Source organism: Hippichthys cyanospilos, chromosome 1, assembly GCF_059441005.1.
Source record: "Hippichthys cyanospilos isolate Australia breed blue-spotted pipefish chromosome 1, RoL_Hcya_1.0, whole genome shotgun sequence".
NCBI lineage: Eukaryota > Metazoa > Chordata > Actinopteri > Syngnathiformes > Syngnathidae > Hippichthys > Hippichthys cyanospilos.
Window position 1 is genome coordinate 12,132,124 of NC_142369.1, and position 18,068 is coordinate 12,150,191.

Genomic DNA, 18,068 nt, shown 5'->3' on the forward strand with positions numbered 1-18,068 from the left:
CATGCTCCAATAGAAAACTTGAAATTCCCGCACACAATAAATGCGCCATACCACTGCACCAGTATCCTGCTCTCCCATTGGTAAGAATCCTTCACATTCATACCCCTGCTCTCCTATTGGCTGTGCTGTACAGTACAGCTCGCTAGTTAGTGTACAACTTGCTCTTCGGCGTCATTATTGATCTTGTGAGTGCGTGATCCGAAGAAAACGCAGGAGAAGCGACATGGCAGCAAGTCGGCCTACCTCGAGATTTCAAGGCTTCATCCGGGTGCTTCGATAAATTTCCGCGCTACAACATGGGAAAGCTGCCAGTGCTAATGTGTAAATGATCAGTTAGGTTAGCTACACGAATAGTTGACGTCAAAACCAACGTAAATGATCTAAATGCCAAGTATATAAATGATAGACATTCATATTACGTCAAATCAAGTAATGAGGATACATTCTTTATTTTCATCTTTTTCATCACATGTAAATGTCATTCCACAGCAGTTGCAAAATATGACAAATTTCATCATTGGCAAAAATCAAGATAAATGTTCTGTCAAATCAAGACAAAAAAAAATCAAACCATTAAGACCAAGTGGTGAAAAATTAAGATATTGAAATGTTTTTTTCATTAAAATGTGCTCTTCAATCGTTTCATCTTTTTCCATAAAGGCCACACTAGCAATGTGCTACTTAGCATAGCATCCTATCCTAGCATAGCATAATATTCAAGACTGAGGCTCTGTCTTCAGCATGTTGTAACAAAGATTACTCGCAATTTTCTCAAGAACAATTTAGCACTTTTGTGATTATTCAACCTGTTGCTTTAAAAAGATGAGTGCGTTATGCCAATTCAAAAGAGATCTGAAAATTTAATACAGACAACCTGGCTAGCATTACGAGTGATAAGATTTAGCAACTTTCCACCTGAATAACCTGCTGCAAGCTAGTTAGCGCTTAGTTTGTCACCTAGCACAATGTCACGTGACTGCTGAAGTGTAACTCTTGATTAATAAATGCATGTAAAATGTGATTTGTGTATTGTTTTTTATTTATATTTATTTTTATTGATTCATGTATTGATTGATCATATGGACAGGCAGGGACACAATCTAATAGCTAGCTAGATTAGCATTTAAATGGTCAATGTTAAAAAAAAACATTCCGTGTTAGCGATGTTGTTTTAGCAAATTATTGGATGGTTTTCTACGTTAATATTTTGGTGGTAATTAACTAACGTGGTATGCTTTTTTTGCTCGCAACAGTAAAATAATTCGATGTCAAGATTAATCAAAGAGTAGTCAACTTTGCAATTTAAAATTGCGGTAGCGCTGGCAGGAATAGAGTGAGTGAAAAGAGGCATGACGTCTCTCCACGCTTAGTTAGCCGGATTGCACAGTAACAAGAACTTGTATAAATAAAAAAATATTTCAAATCAAATAACATTATGAAGAAAGAAATCACCAACAAAGTAAGGTGAGACTGTGAAAACAAAATAACGATATTTAAATGCTCTGTAATGCTAGTTAGCATAGCATTAACACAAGGTCCCCCCCAAAAACAAAACAAAAAAAAAAAAGTCTCGGCTACATCATCATTTTTATGAACATTCTTCTGGTTTCACATTTTGGCGGCAATAAATTAGCATTTGATTACGTTAGCTGCTCCCAAAAGACAGAAATGTCATGCTACTGTAAGTCTACAATTCAGCATCGCTGTTGGTGATAATGTTAGCATTTAATCAGCTGAGGAATGAAACTTCTGATATAAATACTAGTAAATGTAAACATTAAAAGCGAGATTAGTGTGATAAATTTGAGTAATTTGACAGTGAGCAGATAAAGCCGACTTCAAGCCTTTTACATTGTCGAACCTTTACGCATTTGTCGCTTAACACGTAAAAAAAAAAAAAAAAGATGACAAAGATTCCGAGTTCACAAACACCCAAAGTGAACCCGTTCAAGTGTCGATGGCGAAAAAGAAGCTGTGACCCAATCAGGTGAAAAAGAAGAAAAAGAGGAAGAGTTCCGACAGTGTTTGATTAGCATGTTAGCTCCCGGTTAGCACGGAACCAAAGGAGCCAGGTGCATTGTGGTCGGTCTACGAGATGGCTTTGGCCTCTGGTAAGAAAGCTTCCCAGTACTTTATCAGCTGTTCACAAACACACATATGTAAATATTATTACTATACAGTTAGGTAAAAATTATTCATGTATTTTCTATGCGATCTAGAAGATTAAAATGTATAAACACAAATATAATCTTGGTATGTAAATATCAGTTGTGTGGCCTTGTATTTATTATTTATTTTCATATGAACAATATTGCCTTATTGGAGGTTACGTTCCAATTCAGCTCTACACAAGACAAAAACCTTGAAGTAGTTGCGCTTATGTTCATTAAAACAAATCACATATATTGCTATACCACAGGTGTCAAACTCAAGGCCCGGGGGCCAGATCCGGTCCGCCACATCATTTACGTGGCCCGCAAAATGCTGATTCAACTTCAAGTTTCTGGCCAAAATACCAAACTTGAAAGTTGTCTTCGACTTTTGGGGGGGAAAAAAAACAACCTTTAATTTAATAAATGTATTCTTTGAATTGAAAGTAGGTTCAGAAGGGCTAAGCAGATTTTTTTTTATAGCAATACAAGTGCAATAAAATGACCAAATATATTGTAAGTAAAAAGTGTACAAAAACATATTTCATTGTATTTTTAGACAAAGTGTTCCGCTGATTTGAAATTGTAATACGAAATGTATTTTGTTGGCAAAAGTGAAAAAAGTTTATAGATTTTTAAAAAATGCAATAAAACATTTTTCATATATTTTAATTGACAACCAACACACATTTGAATGTTAGCTTTTTTTACATAAAAATGGGTAAGAAACATCATTCACTGCATTTTTTTAAGCAATAAATGTAATAAAAGCTGTTTTAAAATGTGCACTAAAATATTTATAAATACAGTTTGTTACCTGTTGTTGCGTGAGCGCAAGGGCTTCCAAGTATTTGGTGATAATGGTCTTGAAGTCATTGACACGTTCCTTCTGCGGTTAAGCAAATGACAGCAAGGTAGGTTAGAAATGCAAAAGGAGGTGCGGTACAGCCTTCATGTTGCATGTTGGTGGTTTACCTCGAAGCGACTCACTTCCCGGCGGATGACTCTAGAAATTTGCTCAAAGTCTCGCTCTCCCTGCTGGACTTTGGCCTCCAACTGCAACACAGGAATATTTGCGCCGTTAGCATTGTTAGCATCAGTAGCATCCTTAATACCAAGAGACTTCATTTACCCTTCTGGCGAGTAATTTGTGGTATTAATACCGTTAGTGTTATGTCGGCTCTCTCCAGTGATACATGTAAGTATCACTACAGTTCAGTTGTATTTAACTTTTTGGGACAATACACTTGCGCTCGTGAACGTTTCTTCTTCATCAGAGCCCTTGACGTCATAATTGTGCAAGAAATAAAAGAAAAAAGTCAACATATGAATGACATTTATTAATTACGGTAGTATTTGCAAAACTGTGAAGAAGCGAATGCATTTACAAATTCTTGGTTGTCAAGTGTCACGGGTTGATTAAAAAAACGTGATTCATGTTACCTGAGCCAGAAATAGAACTGTTATTGTGTATAAACGTGTAACAAAACCTACGATCTGAGTTTGACTGCTAATTGTCGAATGTTTTGTTGTTATTCTGCTCTTTCAAGGCAAAGAAATACTAAACTTCACAAAGTAAAACAGAAATAAAGTCATACTTTTAAGATATAAGACTTGAATAATACAGTATAATGTAACATACCATACCCTATTTTTTTTTCAGTATCAAATTCAATTGTTTTTTTTTCTTTTCCCCAAACAGCAGCAAATGATGAAGACAAGATCAAATTATTATTTAAAAAAAAAAGACAAACGTGACGTTGTGATAAAATAAGACACAAATGAAAATCCCCTCTGTGGGCCGAGGCATTTGCGTGTCTTGATGATCCTGGGAGCTAAGATGTCTGGGGCTTCCTGCCCTTGGTTTCATCATTGGCAAACAAGTTCTAGGTGAGGCACCTGACTGAGCACGGCTCACGAATCCTTATGATGAGTCTCACAATTGAAGCATCTTTTCCGTTACGGTCACTGGGGCTCCCCTCTGGAGCTAGGCCTGGAGGTGGGGGCATCCGTGCTCAGCCTGAAGAGGCACCGTGGGCCCCCCTTCCCATAGGGGTCGGGTACAGTGTGAGATGGGTGGCGGCCAACGGCAGGGACCTTAACGGTCCAAACAACGACTGCCAAGGTGGTCAAAAAACTCTTTGGTGGATAAAGGCTGTGGATTTTATAGTAGGGTTGTCCTAGTGGGCACGCCTCTAAAACATCGGAGACAGCTCTACTAGACTGGCAGACCGAGATGGTGGTCTTGACCGATGCGTGTGTTCCAACTATAGAAGGGATCATATTTCTCAGCTTTCTCAGTAAGATGTTTTCAGGGGTGCTGGATTCAGGAGAGTGCAACAGTGGACCTGCTTTTCACCTGTGGCAGGATCCTTAATGGTGCATGGGGGTTCTACATGTGACATTTGAAAATATGATATTCAAGTGTAATAGATATGAAAATGTGATAATAAAATAAGTATGATGAAACGAATAAAAATGTAAAGAAACAACATGAGTGATATAAAAAGGATGAAAATGTGATTTCTAAAATGATGAACGTGAGTGTCGTGGGGGGAACTTAAGAGTCCTACCTCTTCAATTTCCTGGTGCAGCGAGGCATGATGGGGGGAAAAAATTGAGCAAATTTCAAATAATAAAAATCATTATTAGTGCCTCAAAAAATATTGAAAGTAAAAATGAGCAATGTTTTCATTCATTGGATCACAATGAAAACTGCTGCAAATTATATCTACTATTTTTTGTTTTGCTTTTTTTTGAAGGAAAAAGGAGACTATGTCATTTCATGCATGGCCCCCAGGGGGCATTATGACGCATAACAATGATAACTGAAAAATATGAATATTCCAGTATCTTCAACCCTAAAGCGTAATTGTCCAAGTCATTTTGACGTGGTCATCATGTGAGAAAAAGAAGCTAAATGTACTTTTTTAAAATTGGCTCTAAAAACCTGGAGTCACATTTTTACAATTATAAATGATCTTTTACCATATACAGTATTATTTCAACTGCATTGAAAAAAAAAATATATGAAAAAAAAATATATATATATATATATATATATATATATATAATTCCTATTTTTTACACAGCACATAATGTGGTCATGTTGCCCATCACAACTGAAGACATTTTTTAATGGTGGTGAACAATCATATCAGTGGTATGCCTGCGTGTGTTGATGTTCAGAATGTGTGTGTTCTCGCGTGTGTGTTGCGTGAGGTGTGTCCATGCGTAGTAAATAAAGGCTTGTTGTAACTCTACTGACAAACGTTGACTTCTGACAGCAACGAGATCAAAAGCGCCCCCGACGGCTCCTCCGCTAACAGCGGACCCCCGACAGTGCATGCGCGTGTGCCTTCTGACAGACGGCTCGCAGGGTGAATTTGTGGGCTGACGGGCTAATAAAAGTATTTTTTCTTCTTCTTCGCTTGGTAAAATTCCTCAGCCGCAAAAACAAAAACTTTTCACTTGAGTGAGTAGCAAAGGTGCGTTTGTTTTATCCCGCTGGATGTGCCAGGCGGACACGTCTGGGAGCGATGTGGCTCATGCTCTAATATTGGATTATTTTTGTTTGTATGTTTGTTTTTTTAAAAGGAAGACAAGGAATGAAATCGTTTGGAACGATTTTGTCTCTTTGATCAGAGCTCGTTGTACCTCTGGAAAGTGTTGGGTCCCCGGGACTCGCGATACTAAAAAGCTGTGCGTCCCAACCGAAATGTTTGAAGTCCAAACAATTGCGCAGTAAAAAAAGACAAAGTAAGTCTAAGGTTCAAAGTGCATTTACAAGACGTGAGCCAAAACCAAGAGCAGATATTGACAAATGTCACAGTAAAATCTATTAAGTAGCTTTCGACACCATCTTCTTCATACTGTAACCACTGTTATAACTTAGTCCATTTTGGTAGAAAAGTTCGCTTTTACTTTGAGTGTTTGTTTGTTTAGCTTCAACATGTCAGTTTTGTTCCTCTTCTCGATCTTCCAAAGCGTTTCGTTTTCACTTTTTGCTTTCTGGCTCAATTTTTACTTGATTTTGTATTACTTGACTTGTCACTGATACTGAAGAAATTGCTGAATAATGTTGCTTTGGGCCTAAAGGTAGCAATATTAGGAGGCCTTTTCTCCATAATGAGATCCTGCAGATGAAATCTCACGACAACGAGCTCTTGTGTAAAGCGCGAGATCAAAACAAATGTGGTGGAAGAAGTTGTCCAAACTGTTCGTAGGTGGTCAAGTTTTGCTGAATTAAAGAGTAAATGGATGATGACATTGATTAATATTTTGATGTAAAAAAATAAATAATGTAAAAAACTAGGGGTGGAAATCTTTAACGCGATTCGATTGTGATTTTGGGGTCAGCTAGGAATCAATTCAGAATCAATTCAAAGTGTGAGCTCCGATGTGACATGTTTTCACAATGTGATAAGTGGGTTACCTCTTTGATGTCACGAGTTACATCTTTGATGCCACAAAAATGTATTAAGTGCTCCCTTATAGATGCAACGTGTTCTTTCTGCTACATTGATATTAATGGTGTTACTCATTTGATGTTACTGTTGCTCTTTGATGTCTCATTTTATGACAGTTCACAGCAACGTTATTAGCTATCATAAACATCCGATGTCATTTGATGTTAGCGTTACCTCTGCAAGCCCACACGCATGAACAATCTGACGTGCTATGTGTTTTTCTTTTATGTCACGTGCTGTGCGCTAGTTTTTACCTCTTTGATGTCATCTTTGGCCTGCTGTAACTTGTCAGATTTGTTTGAAAACTGCAATTTAACTTCAGCTTCTCGTTTCTTCTGCAGGAGAAGCTGAGTGTCCTGCCATTTTTGCCAGGTCTTCACCCTCTGCTCGAACACGCCCTGCGCACAGGTAAATCACATTATCAGATACAGTAAGTATCATACATGTCTTACAATTATAGCCAGGATATGGTGCGCTTTATCAGGCCTGTCCCAAATGTAACACAATAAGAAGATCAGATTTTGTTTGATTTTTTACAATTCACAGGCAAATCTGAATTACAAATTGTAGGCCTTTGCTGCAGTACCACGTTGTGCCACAATGCGCCTGGCAGCACTGAGCTCTACTGGAAGACATGAGGCAGAATTAACCACAAGGAGCGGACGAGTGCACATGTTGGCGACGCACCTTGACAGCGGAGAGCAGCCGCACGTAGTCGCCGAGGAGTTCGGCCAGGAAGTAGAAGTCGGCGTTGGCCTGCTGCTGGTACTGCTGCTCCATCTTTTCCTCCACCTCGGCCAGCTGAGATAAAGCTCGGGACAGCGCTGTGTGGTCCTCGCTGTTGCCCAACATGGCCGCCGACTTGGCGAATTGTGCCGTGTTCTGAGACAACTCTGTGCATGCAGACGCACATACACACACATAGTGACAGTGACCTGACAACATGGGGATGACATGCATCACTTTTCAACTTTAATGATGATGTCACCAACATACAAATACTCCAGGAGATATTCAACTTATTTAACCATTTCAGAAGTAAATGAATTCAATTATTTTGTCTTTATTGAAACTGGTAGCTGTTTTGTGGGTTTGGTCTGGTGATGTTCACAAACTGAGCCGTGATTGGTTGTCACCTGAGCAAACGTACATTAAAACGAATTATATGTGATGCCGTTTTATCAAATTAATTATAGACAAAATATTAACTTTTTACTGCTGAAAATGGCTAAAAAAAACTTTAGAATCATTTTATACACCCAATTATACTTATAAACACACATATTTAGGCAAACAAAACTCATATACACAATGCACACATACACACACACAAAGTATACTTACACACATACACTAAGAATGAAGACATACACACAATGTTCACACATGCATATGTTTACAAACCCATACAGACCAACATTTACTCAAACATGTATACACACAACATACACACATTTACACAAACATACAACTGAATTAAAACCCTCACACAAGCATAGTGTGCAAATGTACACACATTCAAACACACCATTTTTAGACAAGACAGTAATATAAATTTAGACTAACACACATAATACACAATATAATTGCACACACCATACATACACGCACATGTAATTTTCATTCATGTACAAATACACAGCAAGCATATACATGTTCACACGTGTGTAGGTACATTTACTAACACAAACGTACCTTTCCTGTGACAAACAAGTGACTCTACGCTGGCATGAAGTTTCCTCAGCTGTACGTCAAGATTCTCAAAATGCTGTTGTTTCTCCTCGAACCACTGACACACACGATGAGCAGTCCGTCACGGTAACAAGGTTACCCCCCTGCTTGCAACCCCCCCCCCCCCCCCCCCCCACCAAGGGCAACTCACAGCGTCCGACTCATTCATCTTGATGGTCATCTTGTTGACTGCGTCGGCCGCCTTGTTGACCATCCTAAGGAGGCCCGCGCCGCTCAGAGCCTGGGTGTTGACGGCCCGCGGCAACTGCATACAAAAGGCAAACACTCATCAGAGACCCCTTTTTCTCTGTGTGAAATGTACCTGAGGGAATACAGGAAAGCGAATAATAAGCGAAATGCAAGAAAAAGGAAGCAGTTATGAAGCTTAACACTCACTGCAGTGTTGAAAGCAGTTGTGACTGTCAGAGAACTATTTTTTACAGCATGCAGCGGGAAAGGGGCTGGTGGGTGTGTCAGAGGTATCAGAGACACGACAGCCACTGTGAAATTTAACAGCAGAGATTCTGCAGAGGAGTGTGACTAGTTTTGGAAAATATTTTTTTCTCATGATGATTCCATCTATTATTCAGATAAAATTTCCTTTTGTGATCATTCAATCAATACTGTGTACCCACTCACAGTATGGAAGTTGGTCATAATGCTTTGAGGCAGAAATTTTCATCAACCTTTTTGTCATCAAGTTCGATTAATCATTTGTCGTACGTCCTCCCGATGTATTGCACGTATTTCATATACTTCCCACCGGGTTGTGGAATCTTCTAATTGTTATTACTTGGCTAAGAGATGCTGTGTCTCTGCTTAAAAGCACTCACAGCAACAGCAAACTTCCTCTGGGTTCTGTGTGTGTCTTTTATTGATGCACAGGACATATTTCATGTCAGCAGGATACTATGTCTCTGTGTGAAAATGCACGGTAACAACAAAATCCCACATTTTATGTTCTGTAGCAGAGGTGACAAGAAATAAATGCTGCCTTTAATGTTTTATGAAACTTATTTTCTGTTACAAATTAGACTCTCATGTCATCTATCAATCTGGCAAAGTGAACCTTTGTGAAAGTGGTCAGTTGTCCCAACTTTGTACTCTGCTGGATTCTGTATGAAAGGTACAGGTGGAAAAATGTCAGCTGGTTTAAAGGACATTTTATACACGCCACAGCCAATCAATGGTAGCATCTACTTCAACTATCTTGGTGTTTTTATCGCGCTGTGTGAAAAGGACAGGTGTCTAAATTCCATCTCGGCTGATTGAAGGAATGTCACACCTGTTTAAAATTATTTTAAAACACGATACCGTGTCACTGTGTGAAAGAAATATCCTATATTGTTTGACTTCTGTGTTAAAGGCACATGCGGTTAAGATGTGGCACTTGGCTCCGAGGGACATGTGCGAGAGTGAGACTTAAGAGCTAAAAGCATACTGTTAAGCTAACGTGGTGGCATGACAGCGCCCCCCAAAGGAGGAAACTGGCATTGTGTTGGTCTTTGATGACTCAAAATGACTTGTGACATTTGTTTCTCCCCGTTTAATTAGCCGCCGCCATCTCGCTTTGGACGCAATCGCTTTGTCGCGATCTCGCCACCCCTTCCATTCCCTTCACCCCCACTTTAATTCTCGTCAGTCCGCAGCCACACTCAAAGCGAATGGAACGTCGTCCGCATTCCAGATTAAATCCTCGCGTCTGCGTGAGAGCTCATTTTTCTTCATTTCAGAAAAGTTTACTTTCGCACGTGGTGGTCCCACCCCAACCCCCCTCAAAGCCATTTAAGCGGAGGCGGGGTCTCGGGGGCCCTTGTTGATGGAGGCTAAATGAAGGGGGGAGAGAGAGGTTGGGGACCACGGGGTGCTTTTCATTTATAGCCCCCCTCCTGGTTGTGTTTCATTAAGTGGGCCAGACGGGACGCCGCGCTCGCTCAAGCGTCCCACAATTCATCTGTTAAGTCGTTGACAGACCGCCATTTATTTCGTAGGCCACGCCCCCTCACAATCTAGCCCGGTCCCAGAAGACAACACGGGGTGGGGAGGAGATCAACAATGTGCAAGATGTTGTTTGTTTTGCTTGTTTACCTCGGAACTCTCCAGAAACTGCACGAGGTCGGGATCCTTGAGCAAGATGGGATGCTGCACCGTGCGCATCAGGTACCTTCGCCGCAACGTCAAAGAGGTTACTATGAGCATGTGATCAAAGAAGTAGACCAAGTATGTCCCAGTGTTCGGGGGCATGATTGACCAAGTGGTATCAGAGACAGAAGACAAAAAAAAAAAAAAAAATCAAATACGCAAAACTTGCTCATTTGAGTTCACAAAATTAAAATAAAAGTAACACATCTTCGTTGAATTAAGAACACATTACTTCAAAGGGGTAAATTATGTTAAGAAGTGACATCAATAGTAACATGCGCAAACATCGAAAAGGTCCACGCGTGACATCATTTCACCTCTCCAATGCCAATCGTCTCTTCTCCACAAACTCGTTCGACGACTGGTCCTCCTTTCCAACCTTCACCTTGGTCATTCCTATTTGTGACACATGGCGTACATAGTAAGTTAATAACAGTGACGAAAATACATTAGTACCGCCATAGGAACATACCCACAATGCTCTTCTCCGGCGCAGGGGGCACGATGTAGCCCACGTGCATGTACTTGGACGCTAGTTTTCCATGAAGACCCAGGAAGTCGCTGAAGCGACGCTTGACTGAAAACTCTGGGAGCCTGAACAACGACGATGACGGTGACACCTTGGTGGTGACCTTGTAGGCCATATATGCGTTCATCCCGTCACCTGCAAACAGCAAAATACATTGGTTTATATGGCTTGTGTGACACGGATTGTGTTAAGGATGTTTAAAGGATAGGACTCACCGACTTTCTCGGGGTCCGACACAGAAATGAGAACGTCCAACGTGTCGCTGGACTCTTCCTCTTCTTCTAGCTGCACAAGAAAGACCAAACATACAGCAACACAACTCTTCACTACTATTGTGTGTGTGTGTGTGTCATGAGTGTGCTTATGCCTATATGTTTACTTCATCGAAGGAGGAGTGCGTAAACATGTCGTCGTGAGCGTGTCCTATGCGTGGCGTGATGACGGAAGTGGGTGGCGTGATGGGGGTGATGGCAGGCGACGGGCCGTCCGACAACAGCACGTCTCTCTCTGGGCTGTCCAGGGACACTTCCTCTGTAGCCTCTAACACACACACAAACACACACAACGGCTGTGTTCAATCTCTATCCACTACATAGTCACATATATAGCAAGTCTAACATTAACTTGTGCTGTTAGAGGAATTCTACTGTAATTGGAACAGCGCTTTGTTTTTTCCTCACCGTATTCCTCTGGCTGCAAGTTCTTATTCGCATGTGAGGTGGAGACTGCTATTAGAGGTAGAGTCAACAGCTTGGACAAGACTGGCCAGACAATAACTCAATCAGCTCATGGGCAATCCTACAAGACAAGTGATTGGCTCCTGCCGCGACATCAACAAATGAGAACAGGAGTGGATTTCAACTCCTGCCCTAATTGGTCGATGTTGCGCCTGGAGCCAATCGCGTGTCTTGTAGGAGGGCCCGTGAGTCGCTTGCCTTATTATCTGCCTAATTTTGTTTAAACTGCCAGCAGCAGCAGTCTCCATCTCACACACGAGTGAGAAAGCGGTGAGGAAAAAACAGTACGCTGAGAAGATGTTACAAGTTGTAATAAATTGGAATTTTCGAGTGTAAACTCTGTCTCCGGGAGTTCATGTTTGGTCAGCTATGGTTCACTTCAACGTTCAAGGATCGTTACTCCGAGGCCAACGCTGGACCTCTGTGTTCCTCGACTACAGCCAAGGGAAGGCCATGCCCTTAAAAGTGTTGAGCACCAGTGTATGACATCATCAAGTGAGTGCTTACCTGCAAACAGGTCGTCTACATCATCATCAAAATCAAGCTTGGGCCCGTTTGATTTACTGCTGCTCTGGTTCACTTCCTGAGACGGGACAAATAAGACAGGAAGTGACAAAGAGACAAGAAGTCAACCCAGTATAGGAAATGCTCATCCAAAAGTACCCGGGGCATGTCTGACGGCAGGTGTAACTGTCACATGGCAGTTAGCGCCTTTCAATATTGACACAAGTGAAGTGCAAGGGTGTCTTTTAGCACTCAAATGCTTCTTTTGATGTCACTTTGACAGGCAAGAAGAGTGTGATGCAAAAAAGACATTGAACCCCAATTTATGACAGGAGGATATGTTTCCGATGTGGAAGAACTTTTAAAGAATGACACAAAATTAAAGATTTTAAACTCGGCTAAATGTTAAATCAAACAATATTTGTTTGCACAATGCTAACATAATGGGAAAAGTCTAGATGGGCTAATGGAAACTAGCATTTTTCTAAATCTTCAAACAACCGCAGCCTGAAGACACAATGACGGAATAGCACACACTTGTTGCTTGTGCTTTTGCACCCTTAAAAGTGAAGGGACATCAATTATTCCACCACAGGTCACCTGATTTATATGTAAATACCCTTAAAGTTCAGAATCTGCACGTAAAGCATATCTTGATCATTTCACATTAAATCTACCGTGGTGTTGTACTGAGCTGAAATGCTGAAAATTGACGGTATACTGTATAGTTCCTCTGCACTGTAAGAACAACAAACTAGTTGGGACCTTTGCTGGCTCTTCTCGCTCTTGATAAAAGTGCATCTCTTCTAGTAGAGCTCAGTCTTCCCAGAGGCTTAAAAAAAGCATTAATATAGCAGGGTTGCCCTGCAATAACAACGTGTATTGTTTGAATGGTGCACGAGACGAAGAAATTACAATCAGGCGCTTCCTTACTTCTGACTCAGCATAAACAGACAAAACAGGAAGACAAACACGAGGAGGAAAGAATTCCAAGCGCTGACAAGACAAAAAAGTCAAACAAGAGAGAGTAAACTGTCAGTCCAAACCAGGGGTTTCACAACCAGTAAGGACAAAACCAAAAAGGGCACACATTAATCGTGTACCTTGCGTCACCTACTAGAAAATCATTTAATTGTTCTGCATGTCAATATAGGGCACTGGCAAAGATAGATTACCAGAAACGTTTTACACCACCGTAAAAGTTAAAAAAAAATAAAAATAAAATCATGACATTTGATCTCTGAAGACACGATAGTCAATGTAATGATAATAACCCTCAACCTAACCAACAAGAAGTGTTGCTTAAAATTTGTGTAAAACGTTACAAACACCACAAATGTGCTTTACATTTTATTATACGTTTCCTGCTAAATCTATACGTTTTAGAGGGGAAATGTTGAAAAACGGCGCTTTAGAGTAGAACTCCCATGTAATCCCCAAATTCCCAGTGTCAGTGAACGTCCCATCCTCACCTGCATGACTGTCACCTGACGCACAGGCACGCGTATGCGCGCACACCTTCATGTCCTGCTTGTCGCGTGAAAACAAACACCCTCGGTGACTTCCGTAGACAGTTAAACACGCGCTTTTTTTTATTATTAAACCATTTCAATTGTTTTTTTTTAAACAGCAAAGTAGTCTGTCAACGCTAATTTTGTATTGGTGTTAAAGATGCTCTCCTCCATCCGCTGCTAGCTTGACAAGAGAACCCTGCCCTCTGCCCATCACGCCTCACCTCGCGAGGGCCGCCCGCCAGCTCCGGGAACAGGTCCTCGGCGTCCTCCAATTCCTGGAAGTCGCTGTGAATCAGCGGAGGGTCGCTAGCTATGGCCGCCATTGCCTACGTGCGTGATTGTGGGCTGTTTGCTCGGAAGTAATTTAAGTAGCACTCACAATGACAGCTAACGGTTACAGCCAGGAGCTAACCTCCGCGGTAGAGTGACTGACAAGCAGGAGGGGCGGGGCGGAGGAGTCTGGTTGGTTGCTCAGCGTGGTCATGTGACAGGAAGTGACTTGCCAAGCAGGGAAGTGCGAAACGTATTTACGGGTATTCGTTTTCAATACAACGCTTCAAAGACAAATTTGCCCGAAAGTTACAGTTTAGAGCTGTAGGTAACAGTCCAGCTTGGTTGGTTAAATATCCGCGTGGTAAATATAATTCTATCAGATCCAGAAACTGGGAAGATTTTTGGTTTCGCGCTGTTAGCCTGGATGCTAACATGGAAACTGTAGGATTGGAACCGGTGTCGTTCGAAAATGAAACCAAGGAAGGTAACGAGGGAACTTTTCATATGAAAATATTCTTCGAAGCAAAACCTCAGACAATAATTATAAATGTAAAAGAAACTGCCATATTTGTAGCTGCCACTCGGAAAGCAATGTCAGGTTGAAATGTGAAAGGTTTTGCTTTCGCATTTATCGAAACCACATTTCTTCTGGTTCACTTTATTGGCGAAGCCCTATATAAGGTGGTATGGCTATCTTTTAAAATATTATAAAACTGTAGGCCTTATTTTTTTAAAGTATTACTACGTTTGCGTCCAGTCTTGTACACTAAAATGACAGTTATGTTTTATGCCATGTCATGACAATATTCAAAACAAATGCAGAATCTGTCATCATTTTAACTTATCACATTAAAATGTGAAATTAATCATGTTATAACGTGATACTGAATTTTCTATCTGATTCTGTAGGATTACACTTTTGAAATATTTGTGCATACTTTCATATATCATATAAAGTGCACAACAGAATTGTGCAAATGTCGCCGGGTGAGATGCGGGACACTGGGAGTTTTGGAGACTACGTTTTAACAGTCACCATTATGCACTGGGAGTTACTCTCAGGAGAAAGGCTACATGTGAGTTACTAGCTTGGTGCTAACCACCTTAAACACTGGGAGCCTCAAGTTACTGAAATGATATTAACAATCATTAAACAAAAGGCGCTCTCTCCCAACAGACACAAACGGGGATGAGAAGGCTGTCCAAACAGATGACCTGGTATCAGATAGTACAACGGCAGACGCCGCCGTCGTCGCGGCAGAAGACTGGGAGGAGCAGCTGGCGACCATGTTGGAGTGTGGCAATGCGCTAACAGAAGAGCACAGCAACCTGGTCAAACAGTGGCAGCGCGAAGATGCCGAGCGACAAAAGAAGACAGCGCAGATGCAAAAGAAGAAGGCTGAGACCACACGACAGCACCAGGTCAGTGGTTAAAATGCTACATGCTAAGCGGCTCTAGAAAATGGATGGATGAGAAACCGAGTCACTAAATGGCAGCATAAGATATAAACTGAGTGTTAAAACACTGGAAGTCACTGGATAAATACAACATTCTAATTGGTAGTTCAATGCTAACACGTATTCATCTCTGTTTTTGGTTCAGGTTCTGCTGGAGAAGCTGGACACGCTGCGTGTAAAGCTGCAGCTTAACAACTCCAAAAACACACGCAAGAACTTCCTGTCCAAGAAGCAGGAAGCCTGTGCCGAGAAAAGCCGTGCAGAGGAAGAAAGGGACAAGTACGTGCTAAGCTTATGACCTGCTAGCCTCTGAATGCTAACAAAATAATTCAAGTCATGTGCTAAAGGACAATACCTGCTAAAAATAAGGAGTCACTAGCTGAATGCTCACCAATAAGCTAAATGCAACAAAAATGACGAGCCTTTGCTACCCACAGGCTGACCCAGGAGCTGGCAGAAAGTGCTGCTAAACTTGCTGCGCTAACACAGGAGCAGGATGAAGAGCAGCAACGGTGGCAGCAGGAGCTGGATGCTCTGAAGCAGGAGATGGACGGAGTAATGGAGATAGCCAACCAAGGAGAGACCCTCGCCTTGCGAGACGAGTTCAACGCCGTGGAGGCGCAGCGAGACGTCGCCATGGAGCGCATAGAGGCCTGGCTGGCAGAGGTACCAAACTAAATGCTGACATGGCTGAGATACTGGCATTCGTTGACTGAATCCTGCATGATAACTTACGTCGTTACCCAATACTGCATGGCTTGTACCTGTGATACATGCAAATATATGCTTAACATCAGTACGTGCTGACATGTTCTAGGTGTCAGAGTATGTGCTGTCCCTGCGGCCCACCAATCACCAGGAGAAGGCCAGCTGGGCGACCAAGGAGGCGGCGGTGCGACGGAAGCAGACAGAGCTGGAGAAGCGATTCAAGGAGGTCTTAGCACAGTTAAAGGAAGGACGTGAGTTGGAGTCCCTGCCACGCATCAACGTGCCTGCCCTGCCCCACATACCCACGGTACCGCCACGCACACCTGACTGAACCCAACCAGTTGAGATGACATTCTAATGTATTTGACCTTTTGACCTTTTTTCACCCTTTCAGGCTGAGTTGAAGTTCAGACAGCTGATTACATCATTAAATCCTGTGCCGCCACCCCAGCGAGCACCCCTGTACCGCATGCCGCAGCCCGTCCAGCCTCACCCGCGTTACTATGCTCCTCCCCCATTCTACCCGCACCACCCCCCGCCCCCACAGGCCCGATTGACCCCACCTCTCAGCCACTCCCCGACACCTCCCGCCAACCCGGTTGCTCCGTCGCCGCCAGTCGCCACCTCTTCCGGGCCCCTGGACAAGGTCCTGGACAAGCTGGGGGCGCGCTTCCCACATTGCACCAGGGTGCAGCTTACGCAGCTGCTACAGCAGGTGAAGAGCGCCCGCGGAACCCTGGCGGGCATGTCAATGGAGCAGGTGGCCGACCAGGTGGGCCGGGCATTGGCACACGGCGACGTGCACAGGCTGCCGCCGCCACCTTCCCAAGCCGCCGGGCCCCGCAAATTGTGCCTGATGTGCCAGAAGGCAGTGAACCCTGAAAGCCGTCACCCGTTCCCCTGCGCCCATGCCATCCACAGGGACTGCATCCGGAACTGGATCCAGTCCAGCGGCAACAACTCGTGCCCCTTCTGTCCCACTAGGTGAGCGTGCTAATGCGAGTTAGCATAGGATCTATAATAAATATTAACTTGGCTTTTCTGTTTTTATGTGGAACAATCAGAAGATTGGTGTAATTTAGTTTTTCAATTAAAATCATTTTAAGATAACAATGCCTTTTGTTTTGGGTTTATAGCTAATCTAGCACTAGCTTATGCCATTTTCAAACTTTAGGGCACTCAAGTAACTGAAACAAAACCGAGAGAAACTGGTCAGTTTTTCAAAATAAAAGCTTTTACAAAATATATCTTTAAGACACAGATGATGCATTAATATAATGATTAATTGCTTGAGGTCTGGTACATAGAGACACGGATCGGCGGTTGGGGATGTCGTAAGTGCTCAATTTGGAGCATTAAGCCTATGGCTCCAGAATCTTTAGCATATTTTAGTGTTTAGCACGGAGAACGTTAGTACCAAATACTAACATGGGTGAAAAATGAATTGGAAAAAAATTATTTCGCTGCTCTTCTGCCATTTTCTACTATCTTTACACCATTTACGAGTTGCAACGGTCGATGTGGCGAAAGTGAGTATCTTGGCGTATCTTTGCGGCGTCCTGCGGGAGCGGCGGACAAACACGCTAACAAGGTGTTCTCATGCTCGCCGTCAACCGCAATCGACCGCGTGACGCGACACCCCACAGACCCCATCCCAAAGGCTACTGCTCGAAAAAATAAAATAAAATGGACGCCGCCCCCTGCTGGTATCAGACAGCCGTTTTGCGTTTCTGTAACGGCTTTTTCTGAAAGGTTGTTTTGATTAGCATCCATCATGGCTGTGGTTCCATCAATTAATGCTGTTGATGGCGGAGGAGGAGGGGGTGCCCCCCACCACCCCGTCCCCCCAGTCC

The 18,068-nt window shown here is 42.4% G+C and overlaps 2 protein-coding genes across 2 annotated transcripts; one reads left to right on the plus strand and one right to left on the minus strand.

The window, feature by feature from the left end:
- Window positions 1-425: 425 nt before the first annotated feature.
- On the minus strand, window positions 426-14,223 carry snx2 (sorting nexin 2). Its single transcript, XM_088409650.1, has 14 exons — window positions 13,998-14,223; window positions 12,266-12,341; window positions 11,401-11,561; window positions 11,237-11,306; window positions 10,965-11,156; window positions 10,810-10,888; window positions 10,439-10,514; window positions 8,502-8,615; window positions 8,315-8,408; window positions 7,307-7,512; window positions 6,874-7,017; window positions 3,126-3,206; window positions 2,968-3,039; window positions 426-2,139 (listed from the first exon to the last, which is right to left on the minus strand). Exons 1-14 carry the CDS (start codon window positions 14,097-14,099, stop codon window positions 2,089-2,091), a joined length of 1,518 nt encoding a protein of 505 aa, XP_088265776.1. The 5' UTR covers window positions 14,100-14,223; the 3' UTR covers window positions 426-2,088.
- Window positions 13,778-17,719, plus strand: rnf214 (ring finger protein 214). Its single transcript, XM_088409661.1, has 6 exons — window positions 13,778-14,533; window positions 15,227-15,471; window positions 15,653-15,786; window positions 15,945-16,173; window positions 16,325-16,522; window positions 16,610-17,719. Exons 1-6 carry the CDS (start codon window positions 14,482-14,484, stop codon window positions 17,201-17,203), a joined length of 1,452 nt encoding a protein of 483 aa, XP_088265787.1. The 5' UTR covers window positions 13,778-14,481; the 3' UTR covers window positions 17,204-17,719.
- The last annotated feature ends 349 nt before the right edge of the window (window positions 17,720-18,068 follow it).